The 23,577-nt window shown below is 28.5% G+C and overlaps 1 protein-coding gene across 1 annotated transcript; it reads right to left on the minus strand.

Annotated features, from left to right (window-relative positions):
• Positions 1 to 19,549: 19,549 nt before the first annotated feature.
• LOC136086419 (uncharacterized) lies at positions 19,550 to 21,480 on the minus strand. The gene is made up of 4 exons (XM_065808716.1): positions 20,893 to 21,480; positions 20,459 to 20,785; positions 20,086 to 20,341; positions 19,550 to 19,767 (listed from the first exon to the last, which is right to left on the minus strand). Exons 1-4 carry the CDS (start codon positions 21,478 to 21,480, stop codon positions 19,550 to 19,552), a joined length of 1,389 nt encoding a protein of 462 aa, XP_065664788.1.
• Positions 21,481 to 23,577: the final 2,097 nt, after the last annotated feature.

Consider the following 23,577-nt stretch of genomic DNA (forward strand, 5'->3'; position numbering starts at 1 on the left):
TTTTAAAATATAAGTTAAACACAATTGTATTAATATAACACTGACACATAGCAAAAATTAAAACATTAATTCAGTGACGCCACGCGGAGAAAAAAAGTGTTTTTTTATCAGCATACTTTTAGATGGAGTTTTTGATGAAATTTTAATTCTTGCTAGACTAACAAGATTTTTTTGTTGCAATTTATTCATTTGGCAATAAGGCAGTCAAAAAAAATTACAGATATTTGCAAATCTTGTAGTGCTAACGCAAAATCTGCTGCTGACCTGACTAGATTTAACTCACAGGGCTGCCATTCGCTTAACAGTAGCTCCGTATTCTGTCAACCACTCCTTTTCAGTGCATCGTTGCAAAGAAATGCCATAAGAATTCTTTATGAAAATGTTTCCAAACACAACCATTGCAACCATAATGCTTTTGTTTTTGAACTGAGAAGTGGCATTATTCTGAATATGTGTACTTTTTTGACTTAATCAGGAATAAACTGAAGGATTTTGTCAATGCACGGTAATAACGGAAGACTTTGTATAATCGGTTGAATGAGAAGCTATGGCAAGGGTCATGGCAGAAACTTGATTTTGACCAAAATGAGCCGCTTGCGGTTCATTTTCATAGAAACACCTTGCGTTTTCAGCCCAGTCAACTTATACTCATACTCATCTAAACTTTTTTTTTTAAATGCGTGTTTAACCAACTTATCACGCATCGCTGATATGTGTTGGATGAGTTCTGTTAAAGTCGACTGTTTTGAAATTTTCCATGTTTGCATATGTTTAAGTTTCAGGTTTTCTCCACTCGTCCCAGGATACTTCGAAACCAAATGTATTAACAGTTTGCAAATGTTTATCGAACTGTTTCATACCTATGCATGCAATGCATTTGTCATAGGTGCAATAGTATGTGTTCGGTTCACAAACAAAGTTATTTATCATTTCAAATCCAACTTTGACTAAAGACGCTTAAATTGTTTTGTTAATTTATCTAAGAAGAAACACATATTTTCATGCAAAGTACATACACAAACAATATGTGGAAATTTTGAAAGTGATTTTACATTGCGTGGACGAAGGTCGCAAAATTTGCTAAGTCCAATTTTTATGTGCTGATGCATTTCTTGAATAACTCGAAAGCTTCTTTTAGCGTATAATATAAATGACGTATCTGAATGTTGTTTGCTTTTCCGTCAGATAATTGATTTCGAGCAACATCTTTTTTCTTTGGTGATATTTGTGAAACTTCATCTTCATTACAAAAGTTTACAACTGCTTAAACTTCGCTTTCAGAAAGAGCATACAGCTTTGAACATGCTCGAGGTAGACCCAAATTATCTTTACAAGCAGAGCTATTTGAAAGAATAGAAAGAATTTCAGATTGTTTCTTCTCTGAAGTTGGTAGTGATTTCAAAACTTTTTTCAATGCATTTCCTCTTTGATGAACGTTTTTAAAAGATGAGCTTGGTCTTTGAGATTGATTTAAAAGTTTTCGTTTTAGAGCGCAACATTTTAAAACTCTTAATTTCGCTTTAGCAGTGTAAGCTGCTTTTTTATTGGGATCGGCTTTTAGTTTTTTTTGATATCTCTTTGATCTTACTCTATACATTTCTCTCTTTTTTTATCAGCATTCCGAGAAACATAATTAGCTTGGTATTCTGCATAACGTTTTTTTTTACTTTTAACTTTGATTCCATTTCTTAAAAATTTACAACTCTATAAGAAAATGCCAACATAAATGCAATAGTTTACTAATATTTACTAATAACCCTTGACAATAATAAAATGAAAAATTTATTCGAATAAAACCCGCAACAAAATCTTAACATTTCGATGATATTTTGACTTCGTCACCACGCTGTTTTATAAAACGCTAATTATCTCGTTGATAATTGATTCATTGACGCAACAGCTTTTAAACTATAACTATAAATTACCCAGTCAAGAATTTGATATCATAATAATATATGATATCAAACTATGATATATATGATATCATTATATGAGACGTTTTTGATATCAATATGATTTCAAAATGAAATTACTCGTTGATATCATTCTGAACTTAAAGTCTGATATCATAATATGAGGCGTTTTTGATATCAATATGATTTCAAAATGAAATCACTAGTTGATATCATTTTTAGCTCAAAGTATGATATCATTATATAAGAAGCTCAAATTTGAATTCATTGAATGACTTCATTATTGACTTAAATTATGATAACACCGATGTCTCCCTAAAAAACGTACAAATTAAATTTTTATATAAAAATATTATTCTACTTGAACTATATTTCTTTTTTAATTATTTTGTTTAATTATATTTTGATAAAAATGTTTTATTACTATTTTAAATAGTTTGAATTTTATAAATATTATATATATATCTTAATAATTAATGTTTGTATATGATATAATTTAACTTTACTAAACAAATTGACGATTATTGTCCATTTATTCAGTAAAGTTAAAGTATATCATTTTAATAAACATTTTATGTGAAATTGATAGTTATATTATATATAAAATATAAAAATCAAGATTATATTAGACAAGAGACAGAAAAAAGTAAATATATTATTTAACAGTTTAATTTGAAAAAATTATTAAATAATCATATTACAGCGATAACAAATTAAATACCCAAAAAATCTCATATTTAGATTTTTTGATTCATATGTCAATGTTATGTTAGAGACAGGAATAGACTTAGCTATAGCATCAATTTAACTTTATAATAGGCTTTCGACAGACAGACTCAATATAAATGCTCCTTTTAAAATGTTGAATTCTACTTTTTTTCCAAATAAAACTTAGATTTATGTATCATCTAAAAACAATGGTGCAAGCTGAAAATAATAAACAAAATTATTTGCCTTCAAAATGAAAGAGAAGATGAACAAAAATTTTATAAAATATATTGAAATATGTCAACTCCAAAATAGTAATTATTTGGAGTGATGGTTTCAATACAAATTTTTGTGAATTGTTGCTACATTTTGTACCTATGTTGAACTGCGTTTGATTTGTGAGAATATATTTAGCAAATTTCTTTTTTTTACATTTAAATGAAATAATAAAGAAATATTAGTATAGATTCTTCTTATCTCTAAAGTTGGATTTGGTTTTCCAACCACTAATTATTTTTCAACCAAATCCTTTTCCTCTATTGATATACTTTCAGTAATTACATAAACTGAATGAATTATTATTAATTCATCCAGTTTAGAAAATATTAATTACACATTATTAGTTAATTTGACATGATCTGATCAATGTTATTATTAAATTAATAACTTTACATTTTTTGAAACATTTAAAAACCTTTCAAATGCGCTATGATTCACCTAAATGGTGTTATTTAAGTGAATCGCTATCAGTATCCTTAAAAGTAAATTCACTTTACAAATTTGCAATTAAATAATTACATGCAAACACAATGCATGAAAGTCCTTTATCAATAATATAATAAAAAATTACAAAACCAAATAAAATTGTCCATTTTTACCTTTTCAACAATTTTTCATAAAATTTATTCAAGACTATAAGTAACTGAATGTAATGTATATTGTGTATGTTACTAATGTATATATTACCACTTTACCTGTCATTAGCCGTTGTTATCACTTTTTTTTAAACTTGCATATGAGTTCATAAAGCATAGTAACTTGATATATACTGAAACTTAACCAAAATTTTTCTATGAAAATGTTAAGAACACTAAAGAAATTTTGTATGTAATTTTATAATCAAAACATTTCCTAAAGAATATAAAATGTGTAAAAAATAAAATACTCCATGTCCCCAAAAATATTATACTGTTGATCAAAATTAATAATTAAACATTACAACGCACACGTTAAAAAAAACTCTTCAGTTTGTCACCTAGTGGGTCACTATCCGGAAAATTTTTTTTTGTAAAATTTGTTTCTGAAAGCAATATATTTTTCATATTTTTTTTTTTTTCTATTTTTATTTTATGCCTATTTTTATTGAAATATGAAATCGTCTTTTTAAAATTTTTTTAAATTATATTTTATTTAAATTATATATATAATATTTTATATTTTTATTCATTTATTTACTAAAACGAAAACTTATAGAAATATAACAATATTTAAATAAAACCCTAACCTTAACCCTAAAATATAAAATAAGTTATATATTACAAAATATAATATTTTACAATATATAATTTACAAAAGTTAAAAACTGCATTTTTAAAAGAATCTAGCTTACAATGAATACCAAATAAACGAAGTTGTAAAAATATATTGTAAAAATAACTATTGTAAATATTGTTGACCTGCTCTTGCAAAAAAAAAGTTAATGAAAACTATAGACAAGTGACACAACAACTGCTGATGAAAGTTTATCAGACTCAAAAAGTGATAATGGTGTTCATATGGCCTTAGATAGTAACTCATTAAAAGATATATTCAACATTTCTGTATGCTGGTTATTCACAAGGTAAATACCCACAAGTTCCGAATCACAAGGAGAATTAAAAAAGTTTTCTGTTCTGGCATAAACTTAAATAACCACAGTTTTAGCATTTCTATTTATAGAGTCGATAACACAAAATCTTCCACTCTTTAGACAACAGCATTTATTATTCTTTGGATTAAAATTGTGCTTTTTTTCACAGACTGTTGGTTTGCTATTGATAATTTCTGTAAGTCGCCGAGCAACCTGCGCTACTACTTGAGAAGGATCATTCTTTTTATAGCTGACATTATTTTCAAATGGATGTTACACCATCTAAAGAACCACATTTTTCTGCTGTAAAAGCTAAATGGTTTAAACAATGAAAGTTGTAAGTTAATAGGTGATCGGAGTAGAACACCCTGGTATTGTTCACAAAACAAGAAAGAGGAACTTCTTTTCTTTCTTCAAAATAGGTCAAACTTGGTATCAAAAGAAGGGTAATAAGGATTTAAAAAACCATAATCATATCAAACAAAAAACAAATAAAAATTTCATTTTTTTGAGAATAAAAGTAGCTACAGAGCTTCTCTTGAGCTTGAAAAATGAAGCAAAAGTATTGTTTTTCAAATAGTGAATTTTTTATTTGTTATTTTAAGTCAAACTACTCTAAAAAAATTAAAAACTATAGACAGTTTGTTCAGGGTCAACAAATGTCCAAGGGGCGCCAAAGAAAAAGAAGGTAACTAATTGATAATATGGAAGGTTTTTATAGAAGGAAAATATATAAATATATTTATAAAGTAATCTGATTTTTTGTCTCAGACGCCCCTGAATTTAATAATATAAAAAATAGATAATACAAAACTATAAAAAAAACATATGGAAAAATATAAGAACAATATGAAAATTTTACAAACCATTTTCTTGTGTCTGCACAGTGGGCCAGTAGGTGGACAAAATGGGAAAAATTTTAGTTGTCTAATCTTGAAAACCTATTTAATTTTAGTATCTACATATATTAGGAGAAATCTATTGATAATTTATTTATATTAAATCTCTTAGTTACCAGGACTCTAAGCATTTGAATATTGAGATAAAATAAAAATAAAAAAAAATTATAAATAAGTAATTAACGGTGACATCAACGTTGTGTTATATTTCAATTACATCTACGTTTTTGAAACAAAAAATTAGTGCATGTTATTCTAGAGTATTTAGGGATAAGAAAAACCAATGTGTGAAATAAATTTGTCATAGCATGTTATCTCAGTTATACTTTGAAAATCACAGGTTAAAAAAAAAAATTTCTTAAGAAACTTATTTTTTGCCGCACAATAACTAATAATTACCACAATTTGCCATGTGTTGTCTTATATTTATTTGAGCTATATGATGCTTCAATCGAGTTTTAATTGATTGCTCGTCCCCTTAAATCCCCGTTCAGATTTTATGTATGTTTTAACTTGGTTGCTATGGTACTAAATTTTGCATAGCAACAACTCATTTTTACATTAACGTTGTTTTAACAGTATTTTACTTGCGCTAAATACACAATATTGGGGGTATGTATTAAAATGAGATTCAGAATTCTTATGAGGTTAACTTTTTTTGGTTACTATGGATACCTTACTTTGTATAACATAGCAACAACATATTTTCGGTAGTTGTTAGTAATTTAATTACTAACACTGACAGTAATTTAATTACTTTTAATTTTAATTACTAACACTTGTAGTAACTTAATTACTAACAAGTATTAGTAGTCCAGGCGGCATATATATTATAACATTTTACTTTTAAATACAAAATACTTGTTAAAATAATTATTTAGATATGGTTTTGTTAAACTTAGACATTCATAATTTTCTCCAAAAAAACAATCTTAGTATTTCAAAACAAAATATTACTGAAGATATATTAAAATTTATTCAGCCAAAATTTGCTGATTTTAAAGACGTTGATTTTAGACATGCTGTTCAACGATTTGTTTACTTGTATAAAAAAAAGTGGAAATCTGCAAACTATACTGTGAAAAATTTTGAAAAGAAGTTTGTGAACTGGCTTAATGAATATTTAATTGTCAGAAAAAAAGGCAATGAACCAACTGCAAGTAGACGTGGTCGAAAACCAGTTGCATTTGATAATAGTTCTAATAAAACTAAAAAACGGCGTGTATCTTGTTTAATTGAATCTCATTCATCCAATGAATTATTTTTTGCTGCTAATAAAAAATTTAGAGATGAATCTGTTGTTATTGCTGCCAAGAGTGTTTTAAATATATCAAATACAGATAAAGCAACTCAATATTCAGCAGACGAAGCACTGGCTTTAATAATTGATGCAAATCTGACAAAAGCTTCCTATCAATTGATTAGAAGCGGAGCCTTGGAGAAAGAATATAACATCTACTCCGCTTACAATGATGTCAGAGATGCAAAATTGAAATGTTATCCTGCAAACATAACAGTGGAGGACTATTCAGCTTCAGTTCCTTTAAAAGATTTAATGACTCATACTTTGCAAAGAATCTGTGCAGTTCAGGAACCTGTGCTAAGGCACTTGATATTGAACGACAAAGCAATAAAAACAATGACGCTAACGTGTAAGGCTGGTTTTAATGGTGCTACTGGCCAAAGCATTTATAAACAAGTTTTATCAGAACCCGACATTAACAGAGATTTAAAGCGTGAAGAACCATTATTTATTACTTGTCTTGTCCCATTGGATTTGACTGGATTTAACAACAGCAACGAAAAGGTGCCTATTTGGAGAAATCAAAAGTCGTCCTCCACAGCCTATTGTAGACCCATAAGATTTGCATACAAAACGGAATCCAAGGAATCTGTGATTGAAGAAGATCAGTACATTAAAAGTGAGATAGAAAGCTTGGGTATGATTTTATTAGAGGTTTGCGGATCTTCTATTGAAGTGAATTGTATTATTGAACTTACAATGATTGATGGGAAGGTTCAAACAATATTATCTGAAAAAAATAACTTATACCAACGCTGTTCAGTGTGTGGTGTCTCTCCAAAAAATATAAATAGTCTTGATATCCTTAATATAGATTATACTAACAGAGAGTTCAAATATGGTCTTTCCAGTCTTCATGCATGGATTCGATTTTTTGAGATGTTATTGCACATTGCATATAAAAAAGAAACAAGAAAGTGGCAAGCAAGATCTAAAGAACACAAAGAAAAGGCATCTGTAGCTAAACAAAAGATTCAGACTGATTTTATGAACAAAATGGGACTTGTTGTTGATTTCCCTAAAAGTGGTGGTTCTGGAACAAGTAATGATGGCAATACCTCAAGGCGTGCTTTTGCAGCATATGAACAAACAGCTGAAATTCTGGGTATTGACCAAAACCTTATATTCAGATTTTACATTATCTTGGTAACGCTCTCTTCAGGATATGAAATAGACTGCTTAAAGTTCAAGGATTATTGTTTTGACACTTTTAGACTATATGTGTCCCTTTATCCATGGTATTACATGGCTCAATCAGTTCACAAAGTATTGATACATGGACATGACATAATTAAAAGCCTTACATTACCCATCGGACTTATGTCAGAGGAAGCTCAAGAGGCTAGAAATAAAGACTTTAAATCTTATCGCGAAAATTTCAGCCAAAAAACATCTAGAAAAGCAACAAATACTGATCTTATCAATAGACTCCTAGTTTCCAGTGATCCTGTTATTTCATCATTGCGTAAATCAACATCACACCAAACAAACCATAAAGCATTTCCTTCAGATGTTTTACAATTACTTAAACAATCTTCAAACGATATTATTGTTTTATAATTATTTGATGTAATTTAAAAATGATAACGTTTTCTTGCACTACTTTTTGCTTTTATTATTCCTAAAACATTATTTACCTAAATACTCAATTTTTATTCAATATAGGTGGGTCAAAAATCCGATAAGATATTCAAATATCAATTTACCACTTTGTAACTAAGGAAAGTATCCGGTAACTAAGCAATATAAGTATCCATAACAACTAAATTTAAAAAATTATCACTTTTGTAAGAAGTGTGATCTCATATTGGTACTCATGCCAAATTTAGTGAATATAGCACTTATAAAATATCTGCAGATAACAAAAGTAGGTTGTTGCTAAGCAAAATAAAGGTATCCATAGCAACGAAATAAAAAATATTACCTTCATAAAAAGCGCAGACATCATATTGGTACTCATACTAATTTTAGTGAATATAGCTCTAATATTAAATTAGTTATGAATTTTGTCCAGTAAAAGTGCATTCTGGCCCACTGTGGTCTGTAGTGAATCACAATCATTCAAAGTCTCATTTTCATCTAGGTCATCTTGGTCGGTTATGTCAGATAACTTGAAGTTGGTCAATTCCAAACTCCGGGCTAAATAAAGAATTACGTATAGCTTTGATTTCAATAACTTACACAATTGAAAATAAAACCATGTTATAGAAAAGGTGTAATTGTAAAGATGTAAAAATGCTGATGTAATTTTTTTAATTGTTTATTAACATTACCAATCAAATTTGTCAAGTTAGATCACCCTGCTACTGGTAACATGTAATTCAGGACAACCTGCTTCATATTAATATCAGGAAGGGCATTAGGTTGTAAAAAATTGCTTTAACTCATCCATAGTGCCATTGATATGGAATTGCGGAGAGTTATTGATTATCGGAGAAAAATTATCACAATTGACCAAGAATAGAGGTGCCTTGATGCATCAGTCTAGGTGAGTAATAATAGGGTCAATGTGTATGTAAGTTATGAAGGGTAATTTGGACAATTATTGCAACGGTGAATTACTTGGATTAAAATGTAGTTTTACCTTCACAACTTGGCTGCATGATTATGCTTGAAACTTTATTGGGACTTAAAGATGAAACGGTTTCTTTTTCGTCATCTTAAATGTACTTGTTGTATGCTGGTTTTCTGTCAAAACATTTTTAAGCATATCATATATTTAATCATATGTGTGGAAACTTTTTTAATAGAATAAGAACTAAGTTATTTTTCAAAAGAAATAGTAATAAATATATATAAATAAATGATAAATATGTTTTACTATGTAGGATAGAAAGTGATTTCAATATTATTTGCTGTGACTTCTTGCTGTAATCTGAATGGCCACCTAGAGAAATATATATTTAAAAAAATTAAATTCTTTTGCTGACTGACTTAATGACTGAAAATATGTCTAAAATCACTTATTAGAATAAATTAATATAAAATTATGATATTAATACAAAACCATCCTTGACGTTTATAACATTTATTATAACAATTTTAGAGTTATAACAATTTTTGAAAATTACAAGGGTAACAATTACGCTTGAAAAAAAAAGACTTACTACTTTATTAAAAAAATATTAAACTAATGAAAAAAAAAATTAGATTGAGATCTTTATTTCAAAATTTAGCCTTGAGGAATTTTTAATTTAGCTTTGTAAAATTTACCAATGCAAAAAAATGAAGAATAAAATATAAATGTCTTGAAAAATCTCACTGTCTTCACTTTCACTGCAATCTTTATCAGCAGAACAATTATTTCTTGTTTTTGAACCACTACATTTCATCACTTTTTTACCACATTCTTCATCACTGTCATCCAAACTAGATAACGTTCTTAACTATTTTTTATAAGGCGTAACAGTAAGTGGCGTTGAAGTTGAAGAGGTTGAAGTTAAAGAGCCTTTAGGTCTTATAAAATAATTTTCAACATCAGTCAGTCGTACTCCTGACCCATCAGATTTTCTTGATTGATCTCCTTGTATTTTTTCTGCTTCATTAAAAGTATCTAAGAGATTATAGGTTTATAATAAATAACAAAATAATTTTTAATAAAGAAACAAATAATTCAAAATTTTTAATTCATTTCTTAACGTACCATCAAAAAAAAAACATCAAATCAAAGTCATTTAAACTAGTTTTTGCATAAACTGCTGTAATGCTATATTCTCTCCAGTTAGGATTAATTATACTATGACTCTTTGTTTTTTGCAAAAAGAAAGTCTATTGACAGTTACATAATTAACAAGCTTTGTATACCCATGTTTATGGAATAACAACAATGTATCCAGTGTCAAGAGCACAAACAACAAACTTAAAAAGTATATTATATATATATATATATATATATATATATATATATATATATATATATATATATATATATATATATATATAAATATATAAATATATATATATATATATATATATATATATATATATATATATATATATATATATATATATATATATACATATATATATCTATATATATATATATTTCTGAAAAGGCTTATGATTTCCAAATTTCACTTATTTATTAATTTTTATAAATTTTAATTTAATGGGTTTGTGATAATTTTGTTCGAATAAACAAGTTTACATTATTCAGTAACTTTTAGAAGTTAAGCATAAACAATATAACTTAATAATTTATGAATATAAACTTTATATTCACAAATTATTTATAATAAAGTATAAAAAAAGTTAAATGTTTAATCAAACATTTTAGGGAAGGGCGGGGCTAGTTGGGCAAATTTTACTAAATCTAACAAATCTCTTGAACGGTACATTGAATAAATATAATTTTTTCAGTATTAGAAAGAAAATTTGATCTGCTAAAAATAGTTGAGACAAAAAAACTTTTTTCGATTGGTTTTAGAAAATATAGTCTAAAGTTTATTAGGCTGCTCAACCTATCCCAGCGGGGATAGGTTGTGTGGGGTAAATTGAGCAATAAAAAAATAAATGTATTTCTGTGACAACTATTAACTCTATTATAAAACCAAAACATAGCTTCCTTATAAATTAAATATATACTTTCAATTTTAACAAGTTATTTAAGATATGAAAATAAAAACTCATAATTTTGAGACTAAAAAAAAAATAAAAAAAAACTTTTCAATCTTAAAACTAAACACAACTTTTTAAACACTTTTTAAACAAAACTTGTTAATATTGTGATAAAATAATAACTAAACACCTAATGTTAATTTTATTTTCATTTTGCAGTTTTCATTGGCATCTCCTAGGCAAAGGCTAGGAGAAGCCAACTCCGATTTTAAACACCCCCTGCCTTGGGGCTCTTGCTTGAGTAAAGACTAGAGATGGTGTCTCGATAAAAATACTCATCTTGGGCAGATGTTAAATGCACCCGGCTACTGTCTGTAGAAGACCTTCTAGGCAAAGACTTAAGGGGTAAACAGATTCTATCTGTTGACCAGCCTCGCACCCCTTCTTCATCTATTAGGCTGGCGCAGATGTATTTTTAATACATCGTTTCCAGTTTAGGATGTTAAATGCTGGATCTTCTTGACTCAATGCATGGGTTTTGCTTGTGTCTCTGTTTTTATGACTAGGCAACTCATTCTATTATCTCCTAATGAGAGTACAGCTCTAAAACTCAGTTTTATGGTTCTGAGGCTGGCTGGCAGTCAGGTTTCCCGAACTCTGTTGTAGCTCTCAGAGAGGCTGATTCCATCAACAGCTGAAAAATATCAAAGTATTAACAGTGCCATGTTGCGCATGGATGGTGTCCCTGTTTCTACTTTTGATGTGCATTGCGGAGGCCACATTTGGAGCCCTTTGTTACGGCTTAGGGTTTATTAGTAGTAATGAGGCAGTTGCTTGGGCTATTAAACAGTGTTCTGAGTAATATCTATGCTTTGAGTCAAGTTCTTCAATCTAATTTTAAAATGAATAAAGTACCAAAAACTATAAAACACAAAAAACCATCATCATCACCAAGTTCTCTAAACCTATCATTCTCTAATAATCGTGGTCTTCGAAGTAACTTTTCTTCTGTTGAGTCTTATCTCTTGCAAAGTTCACCAGACCTACTTGCTCTTTGTGAGACTAATTTGAGTTCGGCTGTCTCGTCTTGTGATCTTAGTGTTGATGGTTATCTTCCTCTAATTCGTAAAGACTCTAATAGTCACATGCTTGGCCTCGGCATTTACATTCGTAAGAATTCACCCATTTGTCGTGAAACTAGGTTTGAATCCACAGACTATTCTTTTTTGTGCTTTCGTTTAACACCACTTCACTCTACTGCCTTTCTATTTGTTCAATATCGCTCTCCTTTATCTCAAGACTGCACACTTTTTGACGTTATTTCTGATCATATCGACCAAGCCCTCTCTCTTTATCCATCAGCTAATATAATTGTTGTTGGTGACTTTAATGCTCACCACTCTGAATGACTTGGCTCAAGTGTCAGTGATTCGGCAGGCATTAAAGCCCACAAGTTTTGCCTTTCTCAATCCTAACTCAAATAGTCAACTTTCCAACTCGCTTTCCTGACAACCCGAATCATTTACCTTCTCTACTCGACTTATGTCTTGTTTCTGATCCTAGTCAGTGCTTAGTTTCTCCACATTCACCTATAGGTTCTTCTGATCACAGTTTGATCTCTCTAAAACTAATATCTCATTCTTCTTCATCACCTGAATCCCCCTATTATCGAACCTCTTACAACTACAGTAAAGCTGACTGGGATTCCTTCCGTGATTTTCTTCGTGATAGCGCTTGAGTAGAAATCTTTCGTCTTCCTATCGACAAATATGCTTCTTACATAACTTCGTGGATTCAGGCTGGCATGGAATCTTTTATTCCCTCTCGACGATTTCAGGTCAAGCCTCACTCTCCTCCATAGTTTTCTTCACACTGTGCTGCGGCGATTGCCAATCGAAACCGTTACTTCCATATTTATCAGCAAAACAATTCTCCAGAAAACAGACGTCTGTTAATTACTGCTAGAAACAATTGTAAAAAGGTTTTGTCTAACGCCAAAACCCGCTATTCTCAGGTCATGAAATCTCGTATCTCATCTCAGAAATTAGGCTCTCGTGACTTCTGGATAATCTTTAATAATATCAATAATAAGGGCAAATCTATAATTCCACCACTCTTGTATGGTTCAGACTTTGTCACCTCACCTAAAGACAAAGCCGAATTGTTTGCTAAAAACTTTTCATCAATATCATCTCTTGATTCCGCTAGTTGCGTTCTACCTGATATTGCCAACAAACAGGTTGATCTGTTGCTTGACATTTGTATCACTCCAGCATCTGTATCTAAAGTGATTTCCTGTCAAGACTCTTCTACAGCTTGTGGCCCGGACAACATACCTGTTATTTCTTGCAGAAGTGTTCTCCTGAGCTGTCGTCAATACTCCCAAAACTATTCAACAAGTGCTTATCAGAGTCTTGCTTTCCAGCTAGCTGGAAAGCGGCATCTGTTATCCCAATCTTCAAAAATTCTGGAGAGCGATCTGATTCGTCTAACTACCGTCCCATAAGTCTTCTTCCTATCATAAGCAAGGTTTTTGAATATTTAATTAACAAACACCTAATTTCTCATCTTGAATCTAATAACTTACTTTCTGACCATCAATATGGATTTCGATCTTCTTGTTCTACAGCTGATTTGCTAACAGTAATAACTGACAGGTTATATCGTGCATTAGATAAAGGTGGAGAGGTTAAGGCTATCGCTCTTGACATTTCAAAAGCTTTTGATAAAATTTGGCATGCTGGTCTTCTCCATAAGATTTCTTCTTATGGTGTATCCGGCAACATCTTTAATATCATTAAATCCTTCCTTTCCAATCGTAGCATAAAAGTTGTCCTCGATGGACAACACTCTTCTTCTTATTCTGTAACTTCAGGGGTCGCTCACGGTTCTATCCTTGGCCCTATACTCTTTTTAATTTACATTAACGATCTTCCAGATATTCCCACATCTAAGGTGGCATTGTTTGCTGATGATACTACCATTTATTCTTGTCGTGATAAGAAACCAACACCCTCTGATTGCTTGGAGGGGGCATTTGAGCTTGAAGAGGATCTTACTTCTGCTACAGCATAGGACTCACAGTGGCTGGTGAACTTTAATTCAGATAAAACTCAATTTTTTTCAGCCAATCGTTATCGCAATAATCTAGATCTTGCTATATTTATGAACGGTGATGTACTCGAAGAGTCACCTACTCTTCATCTTCTAGGATTAACTCTTACTTCCAATCTTTCTTGGAAACCATATATCAAATCAGTTGCAAAATTAGCATCTGTTAAAGTTGCATCTCTTTATCGAGCTCGTCACTTTTTTACTTTGGATTCTATTCTCTATCTCTATAAAACTCAAATCCGGTCTTGTATGGAATATTGTTGCCATATCTGGGGCGGATCTTCTAATGATGCCCTTTCTCTTTTAGACAAGGTGCAAAAACGCATTGTAAACATAGTTGGACCTGCTCTTGCAGCCAAACTCCAACCATTATCATATCGTCGTAATGTTGCTTCTCTTTCTCTTTTCTACAAATACTATAATGAGCACGCTCTAAAGAGCTTGCGTCTCTTGTGCCATCTACTATAATTCATTCTCGTGTTACTCGTCATTCAATTAAGTGTCATCCTTTTTCTGTGACTGTTCCTAAGTGCTCCAAAAAAAAAAAATAATAATAATGCTTACTGTCTAAGTAACAAATATGGAGTAGATAAAAAAATTCTTTGCCAAAGTTTGAGAATTAGTTGTTACGGATTTATTGGGTGAACGTTTAAATGAAACAGTTCCTTGAATCACTAATAATAGCTTTTACTACTTGTATTTAATACCACCAAATGAAAAGAAAAAAAACTTCCAACAAAACCATGTTGAGTTGGCTCTAAAATAAAACGTAAACAAAGGTATTAATGTTTGTGAAAATAGACCTCCGTTATGTATAAGCCAATATGTCAGAATGTATCATTCAAATGAATGGGTTTACATTTTAATTTTTATGAAATAAAATTAAAACAATATGAATACTTTTATCTGTTTTAAGCTATTTCTGTCTCTATTTGCATTTAAATTAGGTTCCCAGGATTTTTAAAGTAAACATTTATGTAATCTTTTCTGCAATTTAACTGTGAAGCTAAAAAAAAAATAATATAAATAGACAAAGCCAATCATGCACAAAAATTATTTGAAGCAAGTTGATAAAACTACGCGTCTACTTGCAGTTGGCGAATATTAAACTCCCGCTAACTGCGAGTATACTCGTAGTTGGCAAATAAATGACGCCGACTTGCTACGAGTTTATTTGTTGCTGGCAGCTAAAAGGTTAATCACGCTACAATACGAAAAAATTAAAGAGTTTGTATCTACTTAACACTAAGTTTCACTATCTTCAATTTAAATTTGTGAAACTAAGAATTAAATATTTTCTTATAACTTTATTTTCTCATAACTTTACTTTCTCATAACTTCAATTTTTGCAAACGGATCAAAATATTAAAACCAAGAAATTTTATTGTCACTCATTTCAAAAAATAGCGATCGTCTTTATTGCACCAAAGTGGATGTTTTATTCTCCTGGTGTTTAAACTGTATATTAACTTCAAAATGAGTTATTTCCTGTGTACTATGTACTGTGTTCTTTCTGTTTAAGAAATTGACAACTAATTATTCAAAAGTTATTTCACTTTTAAAAGGAACTTTTCTTACGCTAAAATGAATCTTTAAACATACAAAAAACGTTAATCAAAATTTTAATTATAATAATATTCTCTAAAAACCAAAAAATAGATAACAAATCTCAAAAACATCTAAAACTAACTCTTATATAATATTTTATATATAAAGTGCTCCACACTAAAAAACAGAGATATTTTTGTAATAACTTACGCCCAAATTCTTTTAATTATAATTGGTATGATATTGACAGAGAAAGTTTCATGTAATCTCCACAGGGTTTTGTCTTAGACCATATAGAAAGCTTTATTGTCCATCCAATCCATGTTTTGTTGCTACAATCATGTAATACAGGACTGTGTACATTTCATACAGCGGTATGATACAATCAAGCAGTGCATCATTATGTAATTCAAAAACTTGGATTAGAAAGGCAAAATCAACTTGGAATTATCAAAATTGTTTCTTTTGAGAAGCACTTAATAAGTTTAATCAAAAATTCATCTTTATAAGATCATATTTTTACAAAATAATTATTAGAGGGGGATAAGCAAAAAACCATGCAGCTACCTTGGCCGCAGCATAAAGATTTTACAATGTGCTTTTTATAAAATACGTACCTGTTATAAAGTTAATATTGTTAATTGTTTTAAAAAATTATTTATGTCCGACTTGAATCATTTATTATAAAACTAAATGGAAACTTAAAAAGTCAGAACATGTTTCAAAAGAAAGAACTTAACTTTTCAGTCATTACTAACCAAGAGTTTCTAAAATCAGCAACAGTAAAGATAATAAATATATATATATATATATATATATATATATATATATATATATATATATATATATATATATATATATATATATATATATATATATATATATATATAGATATATGTATATATATATATATATATATATATATATATATATATATATATATATATATATATATATGTATATATATATATATATATATATATATATATATATATATATATATATATATATATATATATATATAAACCAAAGATTTCCAAAATTTATTTGACTTACGTTCAAGTCATGCTTTGAAACATGATATTGTTTTAATTAACAACATCATTCTTAAAAAGTTTAGTTCAATTAGAGTTTATCTAGTTAGCCAATTTGGCTAATAAAATTAACGTTATCACATGGTTATCAGTTATTGTAATTTTTTCACAAAGACTCGCTTCGTGATCTTTAGTTCAATATAATCCATATAAGAATACATTTGATCTGTATTAAAAGAATCCGTAATGGACCAGTGCTTGCAAGCCATCAGTGAAACATAGCGTTTATTTACTTCTGTGGTAATTCGTAAGTTACTATACTACCCATTGTAATTGTTGCAAAGAAGCGTGAAACATATATATATATATATATATATATATATATATATATATATATATATATATATATATATATATATATATATATATATATATATATATATATACATATTTATATATATATATATAATTAGTAAAAAACACTTATCTAACTTATTTAAATTTTTCTTAAGTGATTTTCTACCAATTTATATATATATATATATATATATATATATATATATATATATATATATATATATATATATACATATATATATATATATATGTATACATATATATATATGTATACATATATATATATATATATATATATATATATATATGTATATATATATATATATATATATATATATATATATATATATATATATATATATATATATATATATATATATATATAGATATAGATATAGATATATAAGATATATAATAAATTTGCGAACATTAGCCCAATCGTTATGCATATTATATATATATATATATATATTTATATATATATATATATATATATATATATATATATATATATATATATATATATATATATATATATATATATAATATGCATAACGAGTCATCCTTGGCGACATTCAATCGAAATGGTTACCTGTGACAAGTGGAGTTCCGCAAGGATCAGTCTTGGGTCCAATTTTATTTGTCATTTTCATCAATGATCTGCAGGATGTAATAAGCAAAGAAAAGATTTGTAAGATCTACGCTGATGACACTAAAATTCAAAGCATTGTCAGCTCACTTGCTACTCAACTTCAACTCCAATCAGATAATATCCAAATTGTCCAATGGACTAAATAATGGCTCATGGAGCTAAATGCAAAGAAATAGAAGGTCACTTTGGCCAAAAAAAATTAACTCCTTTCAAGTACTCAATGGAGAAAATAGGCCCTTGTTCAATAACGACTCGAACTACATTGGAAGCAACCACCTCTGAGCGTGACTTGGGAATTCAAATTACCAATGATCTTAAAGTAGAAACCCAATCCTTCATTGCCTCATGTAAACCAAATCAAATGCTAGGCATCCTAAAACACGCTTTCCAATCTCGTGATGCTTCTTTATGAAGACAACTCTATTCCACCGACATCCGTCCTTTACTTGAGTTTGCAATTCCAGCTTGCAACCCTCATTTGGTGAAGGATGAATAAACTATTGAATCAATACAGCGCATAGCCACAAAAATACCAGACAAACTAAAAAAGTTAGACTACATGTCCAGATGTTTACAACTTAGCCTATCTTTTCATATTGAACGTCGTAAACGAGGTGACCTCATCCAAAAATACAAAATTATTAATAACATCGACATAGTCAACTGGCACTTTCCTCTCATCACAATTCCACCAAGAACAAGATACAGAGAAAGAATTCACCGTGAAAAGTACAGCAACAATTTAGCTCGTTTCCACTTTTTTAACAATCGCATTGCGAATGCATGGAACATGTTACCAGATAAAGTAATCGGTTCTCCAACTGTCAACAGTTTTACCGCGAGCCTCGATAAGCTCTAATGTTACTTCAGCTCGTAGCTATCTTTAGTGAAAGTTGCAATATGAGCTTTACAAAAACTAACTATAATCTGACAATCTATGATTTGTATTTTGTCAATTATTTTTACTTTTGTTGTAACAAATATATACTACTACTACTACTACTACTACTACTACTACTACTACTACTACTACTACTACTACTACTACTACTACTACTACTACTACTACTACTACTACTACTACTACTACTACTACTACTACTACTACTACTACTACTACTACTACTACTACTACTACTACTACTACTACTACTACTACTACAACTACTACTACCACTACTACCACTACTACCACTACTACCACTACTACCACTACTACCACTACTACCACTACTACCACTACTACCACTACTACCACTACTACCACTACTACCACTACTACCACTACTACTACTACAACTACTACTACTACTACTACTACTACTACTACTACTACTACTACTACTACTACTACTACCACTACTACCACTACTACCACAACTACCACTACTACCACTACTACCGCTACTACCACTACTACCACTACTACTACTACTACTACTACTACTACTACTACTACTACTACTACTACTACTCCGGATTATAGGCACCGGCATCATAAGCATATGATATAATTACAAAACTTGTGACCGTTAAATAATAACAAAAATTTTTTTAAATTTTGACGTCACCTTTACAATGGCTTCTTTTACTTAAGTATAAAAAAAAATGAAATTCAAAAAATGAAGTCCAAAAAATTGTTTTGACATTTGTTTTGTCCATTGTCCAAATAATTATCACCGTACATTGGAGAACATTGATGTTTTTGTATCTTCAAGGCTTCACGGACTTTTCTTTTAAACTTTTTATCCTCAAGTGTTTCTGCCCTATCCCATTCAATATTCTCATCGCAATTTACTTTATGCAAAGCTAATGAAGACTGGTTTAACTTGCCTTTAGTCAAAAATTGTTAATGTTGTTGAACCCTTGTTCTTATTTGAAGTTTCGATTCACGGACACTTTGGAGCATTTCACTTAATTAAATAGGTTCCAGGTTGGCTGTGTCGTGGTAATTTTGATTTATTTCTAGACGTTAATAGCGTTTTTAGGTAAGCATTTGACTTAAAAACAGTTCTGTAACCAGCTTTTCTAAAAATTCTTCTAAGTCTGGAAGATATTATTGGTATCCATGGTAAAGAAATTGTAGGAAGGTTATTACAGTTTGATAGAGTTTTATTTTATTAACGTTTTTTCGAACGTGATAAGAAATACCTTTAAGCATTTTTTCATCGTACCCATTTTCAGTAAACACTTGAATTAAAAAATTTATCTCATCTTTGAAATGGTTTTCGCTGCATATTGTGTATGCTCTTTGTATATATCCGTTGGATATTCCGTTTAAAATTTTGGGATCGTGATTAGAATGAGGTTTGATTTGGAGATTGGTCATAGCATCTTTCCTGTAAACCTTGAACTTATATTTTCCATGTGTATTATTAATAACAGTTATATCCAAAAAGTTAAGTATCTTATTTTTGTTTTCAACTTCAATAGTATATTTTAAAGAAGGATGTTATCTATTAAGGATTGTTTGGAATTGTTCCGCTTGATTTAAGTTAGAAAACCTAGCGTGGCTATTATCTACATATCTATATAAGGATTTAATATCAATTGAAGGAGTCATTGTCATCGGCATTTTTATTGCCTTTTCCTTATGGTATTGTAAAAAAGATTCAGCCAAAACAACCATAAAAGACAATCCAATTGGGCCTGAATTATCCAACTCATTAATCTCACTGTTCCACAAGAAATAACAACGAAACAAACAAAATTCAATTAGTTGTTTTGTTTCAGTTAGAGTAAGCTTAGTTGAGATTTTGTAAGAAACGCTTTTATTTAATTGATCCAAAAGTACTAAAATTGCTTCTTTTAATGGTATTGATGGGTATAAGTTCACAATATCAAAGGATACCTTTATTTCATCTTTGTCAATTAACTACGACTTAGTTTGTTAATAAAGTCTTTTGAATTTTTTAACCTAATAGGATTTTCATTTAAGACAGGTTGTATTCTTCTAACCATGTAGTACGAAATTCCATAACAAGGTGTGCCAATAGTTGATACAACGACTCTCATTGGAAAAAATTTGTCTTGTTTATGAGCTTTAATTAGCCCATACAAACGTGGTGGAACAGGATCACTCGGATATATGCTTTCATATTCATCTTTAAAAAAACGTTGCTTTTTGTTAAGATTCGAAAGGAAAGAATTTATTTTAATTGCATAACTTAGAGTAGGATCAATACTAATAATTTTTGTTGGGCCAATCTGTTCTCTAATTTTTTCAATTGCTTTATCATGTTCTATTCTCACGAATCCTATTCTTTCATCAAATGGATAAGTTTCAATTTTCTTATCTTGATGAATTTCTTTAAATGCTTTTCTTTGATCTCTCGTTAGATTATGATTAACTTTTTTGCCCATTTTAAGTTCTCTCAGTACATTTTTACAAGGCGATGTCGATTTTTGAGTTAAATGCCGTCTTATAATTGGGATTGACTCAACACAAAGTTTATTATAAATAGACACAAACATATCGTGAGCATCATTTATATTTTTATTGGCTAGTAATGATGCCCAACCAATATTTGATAGTTTAGCGGACATAGCAGTGAAGTCAACTTTTCTAAAATTAAAGCTGGAGCCGGGGAATTTATTTGCCCAATCGGTAGGAAGACATAGCTCCAAAGAAAACTTAAATGAGATTGGCGAGCTTCTAGTTCATGGTGTAGATCTTGTGGATGTGGGATTGTTAGGCTGGAGACCTCTGCACATGATCAGATTTTCTATAAAGTTCTATAATCTGATTGGTCTAACTTGGTGTTGGTCCCGTCGTCCTTATAAAGTATCATTTTTATTTCACTATCTCTGATAGCAGAGTATTAACGCTTGCTATTTTTGAGCTTATAACGTAAAGTAACCCCGTTTTTTTTTCTTAATTTGGTAGTAATCTATTCTTGTCCTTGCATATTTTGCGTAGTTTTGCTCTATTTGCTCTTTCAATTGCCGTTTTGTCTCCGTTCAGATAATGATTACAATAATTAAGAGAGTTTTTGAGTTTTCAACTTTTCCTGAGAAATTCTTGGGCAGCTTCTTGGTCAACAAGTTCAACAACAACTAGCGGTGATTTTCCTGCTACTGACTCTTCTGTCTGGTTGATGTAGTTTCGCTGTCAGGTTTTTTTTTTTTCAGTCGTCTCATCTGTTTGATTTTGCTTATAGGAGCACCGATTTCCTCAGCTATCTTCACTATATGACTTAGATCCTCGTTATCACGCACGTTTACATCAGTTGTCAACATAATGTTATATGTATAATATATATATATATATATATTTATATATATATATATATATATATATATATATATATATATATATATATATATATATATATATATATATATATATATATATATATATATATATATATACATATGCATATATATATATGTATATATATATATATATATATATATATATGTTTATATATAAATATATATGTCTTTATTTACTTATACATATTTGTATATTTTTTATATATATTTATATTTATATATATTTTACATTATATATTATATATATGTATATATTTTATATTATATATTTTGTATATGTTTTATATTATGTATATTATATATATTATGTGTTGTATGTATATTATATATATTGTATTGTATGTGTTGTATGTATATTATATATATTGTATATGTTTTATATTATGTATATATATATTATGTATACTATACTATATATATATATATATATATATATATATATATATATATATATATATATATATATATATATATATATATATATATATATATATATATATATATATATATATAATATGTATATAAATATATATATATTTATATACATATTATATATATATGTATATATATATTTATATACATAATATATATATATATAAATATATATATATATATATATGTATATATATATATATATATATATATATATATATATATATATATATATATATATATATAATATGTATATAAATGTATATATATATTTATATACATATTATATACATATATATATTTATAAAATATGTATATATACACGTATATGTATATATATAATGTTTATATATATAAATATAGTATATATATATATATATAATATATATATATATATATATATATATATATATATATATATATATATATTTATATATATATATATATAAATATATATATATATATATATATATATATTTATATATATATATATATATATATGCATTATATATTTTTATATATATACATATATGCATCAGTATATAAGTACATATATATATATATACATATATATATATATATATATATATATATATATATATATATATATATATATATATATATATATATATATACATGTATACGTATTTATATATTGATGTTCTGTTTTTGTTATGAATAAAAGTACATCTATATTTGCCTTTATACATAATTAAACCCATTATGTTATACAGATGCGCATGTATGAAATATACATATATGCTCGTGACAGTGCGTGCATTATAATCGAATGCGAAATACATTTGTTTTTATAATAACATTTGTTTTAAAATCTAATAATTGTACAAATAAGAAACATAAACTTTTTCACAATTAAGGGAAAAATCATATAAATTTGATATTGTACATATTATAGCTTCTTTATTATAAATATAA

Source organism: Hydra vulgaris, chromosome 10 (assembly GCF_038396675.1).
Source record: "Hydra vulgaris chromosome 10, alternate assembly HydraT2T_AEP".
In the NCBI taxonomy this organism is placed as follows: Eukaryota; Metazoa; Cnidaria; class Hydrozoa; order Anthoathecata; family Hydridae; genus Hydra; species Hydra vulgaris.

Excerpts from the sequence above, each read along its gene's own strand:
- LOC136086419 (XM_065808716.1), bottom strand. The coding sequence starts at position 21,480 with ATGTCCGCTAAACTATCAAATATTGGTTGGGCATCATTACTAGCCAAT. Across the intron at positions 20,786-20,892 it reads ATGGAATTTCGTACTACATG|GTATCCTTTGATATTGTGAA; the intron begins GTTAGAAGAATA and ends GATGAAATAAAG. Across the intron at positions 19,768-20,085 it reads CGATGAAAAAATGCTTAAAG|GCAAGTTAAACCAGTCTTCA; the intron begins GTATTTCTTATC and ends TTTTGACTAAAG.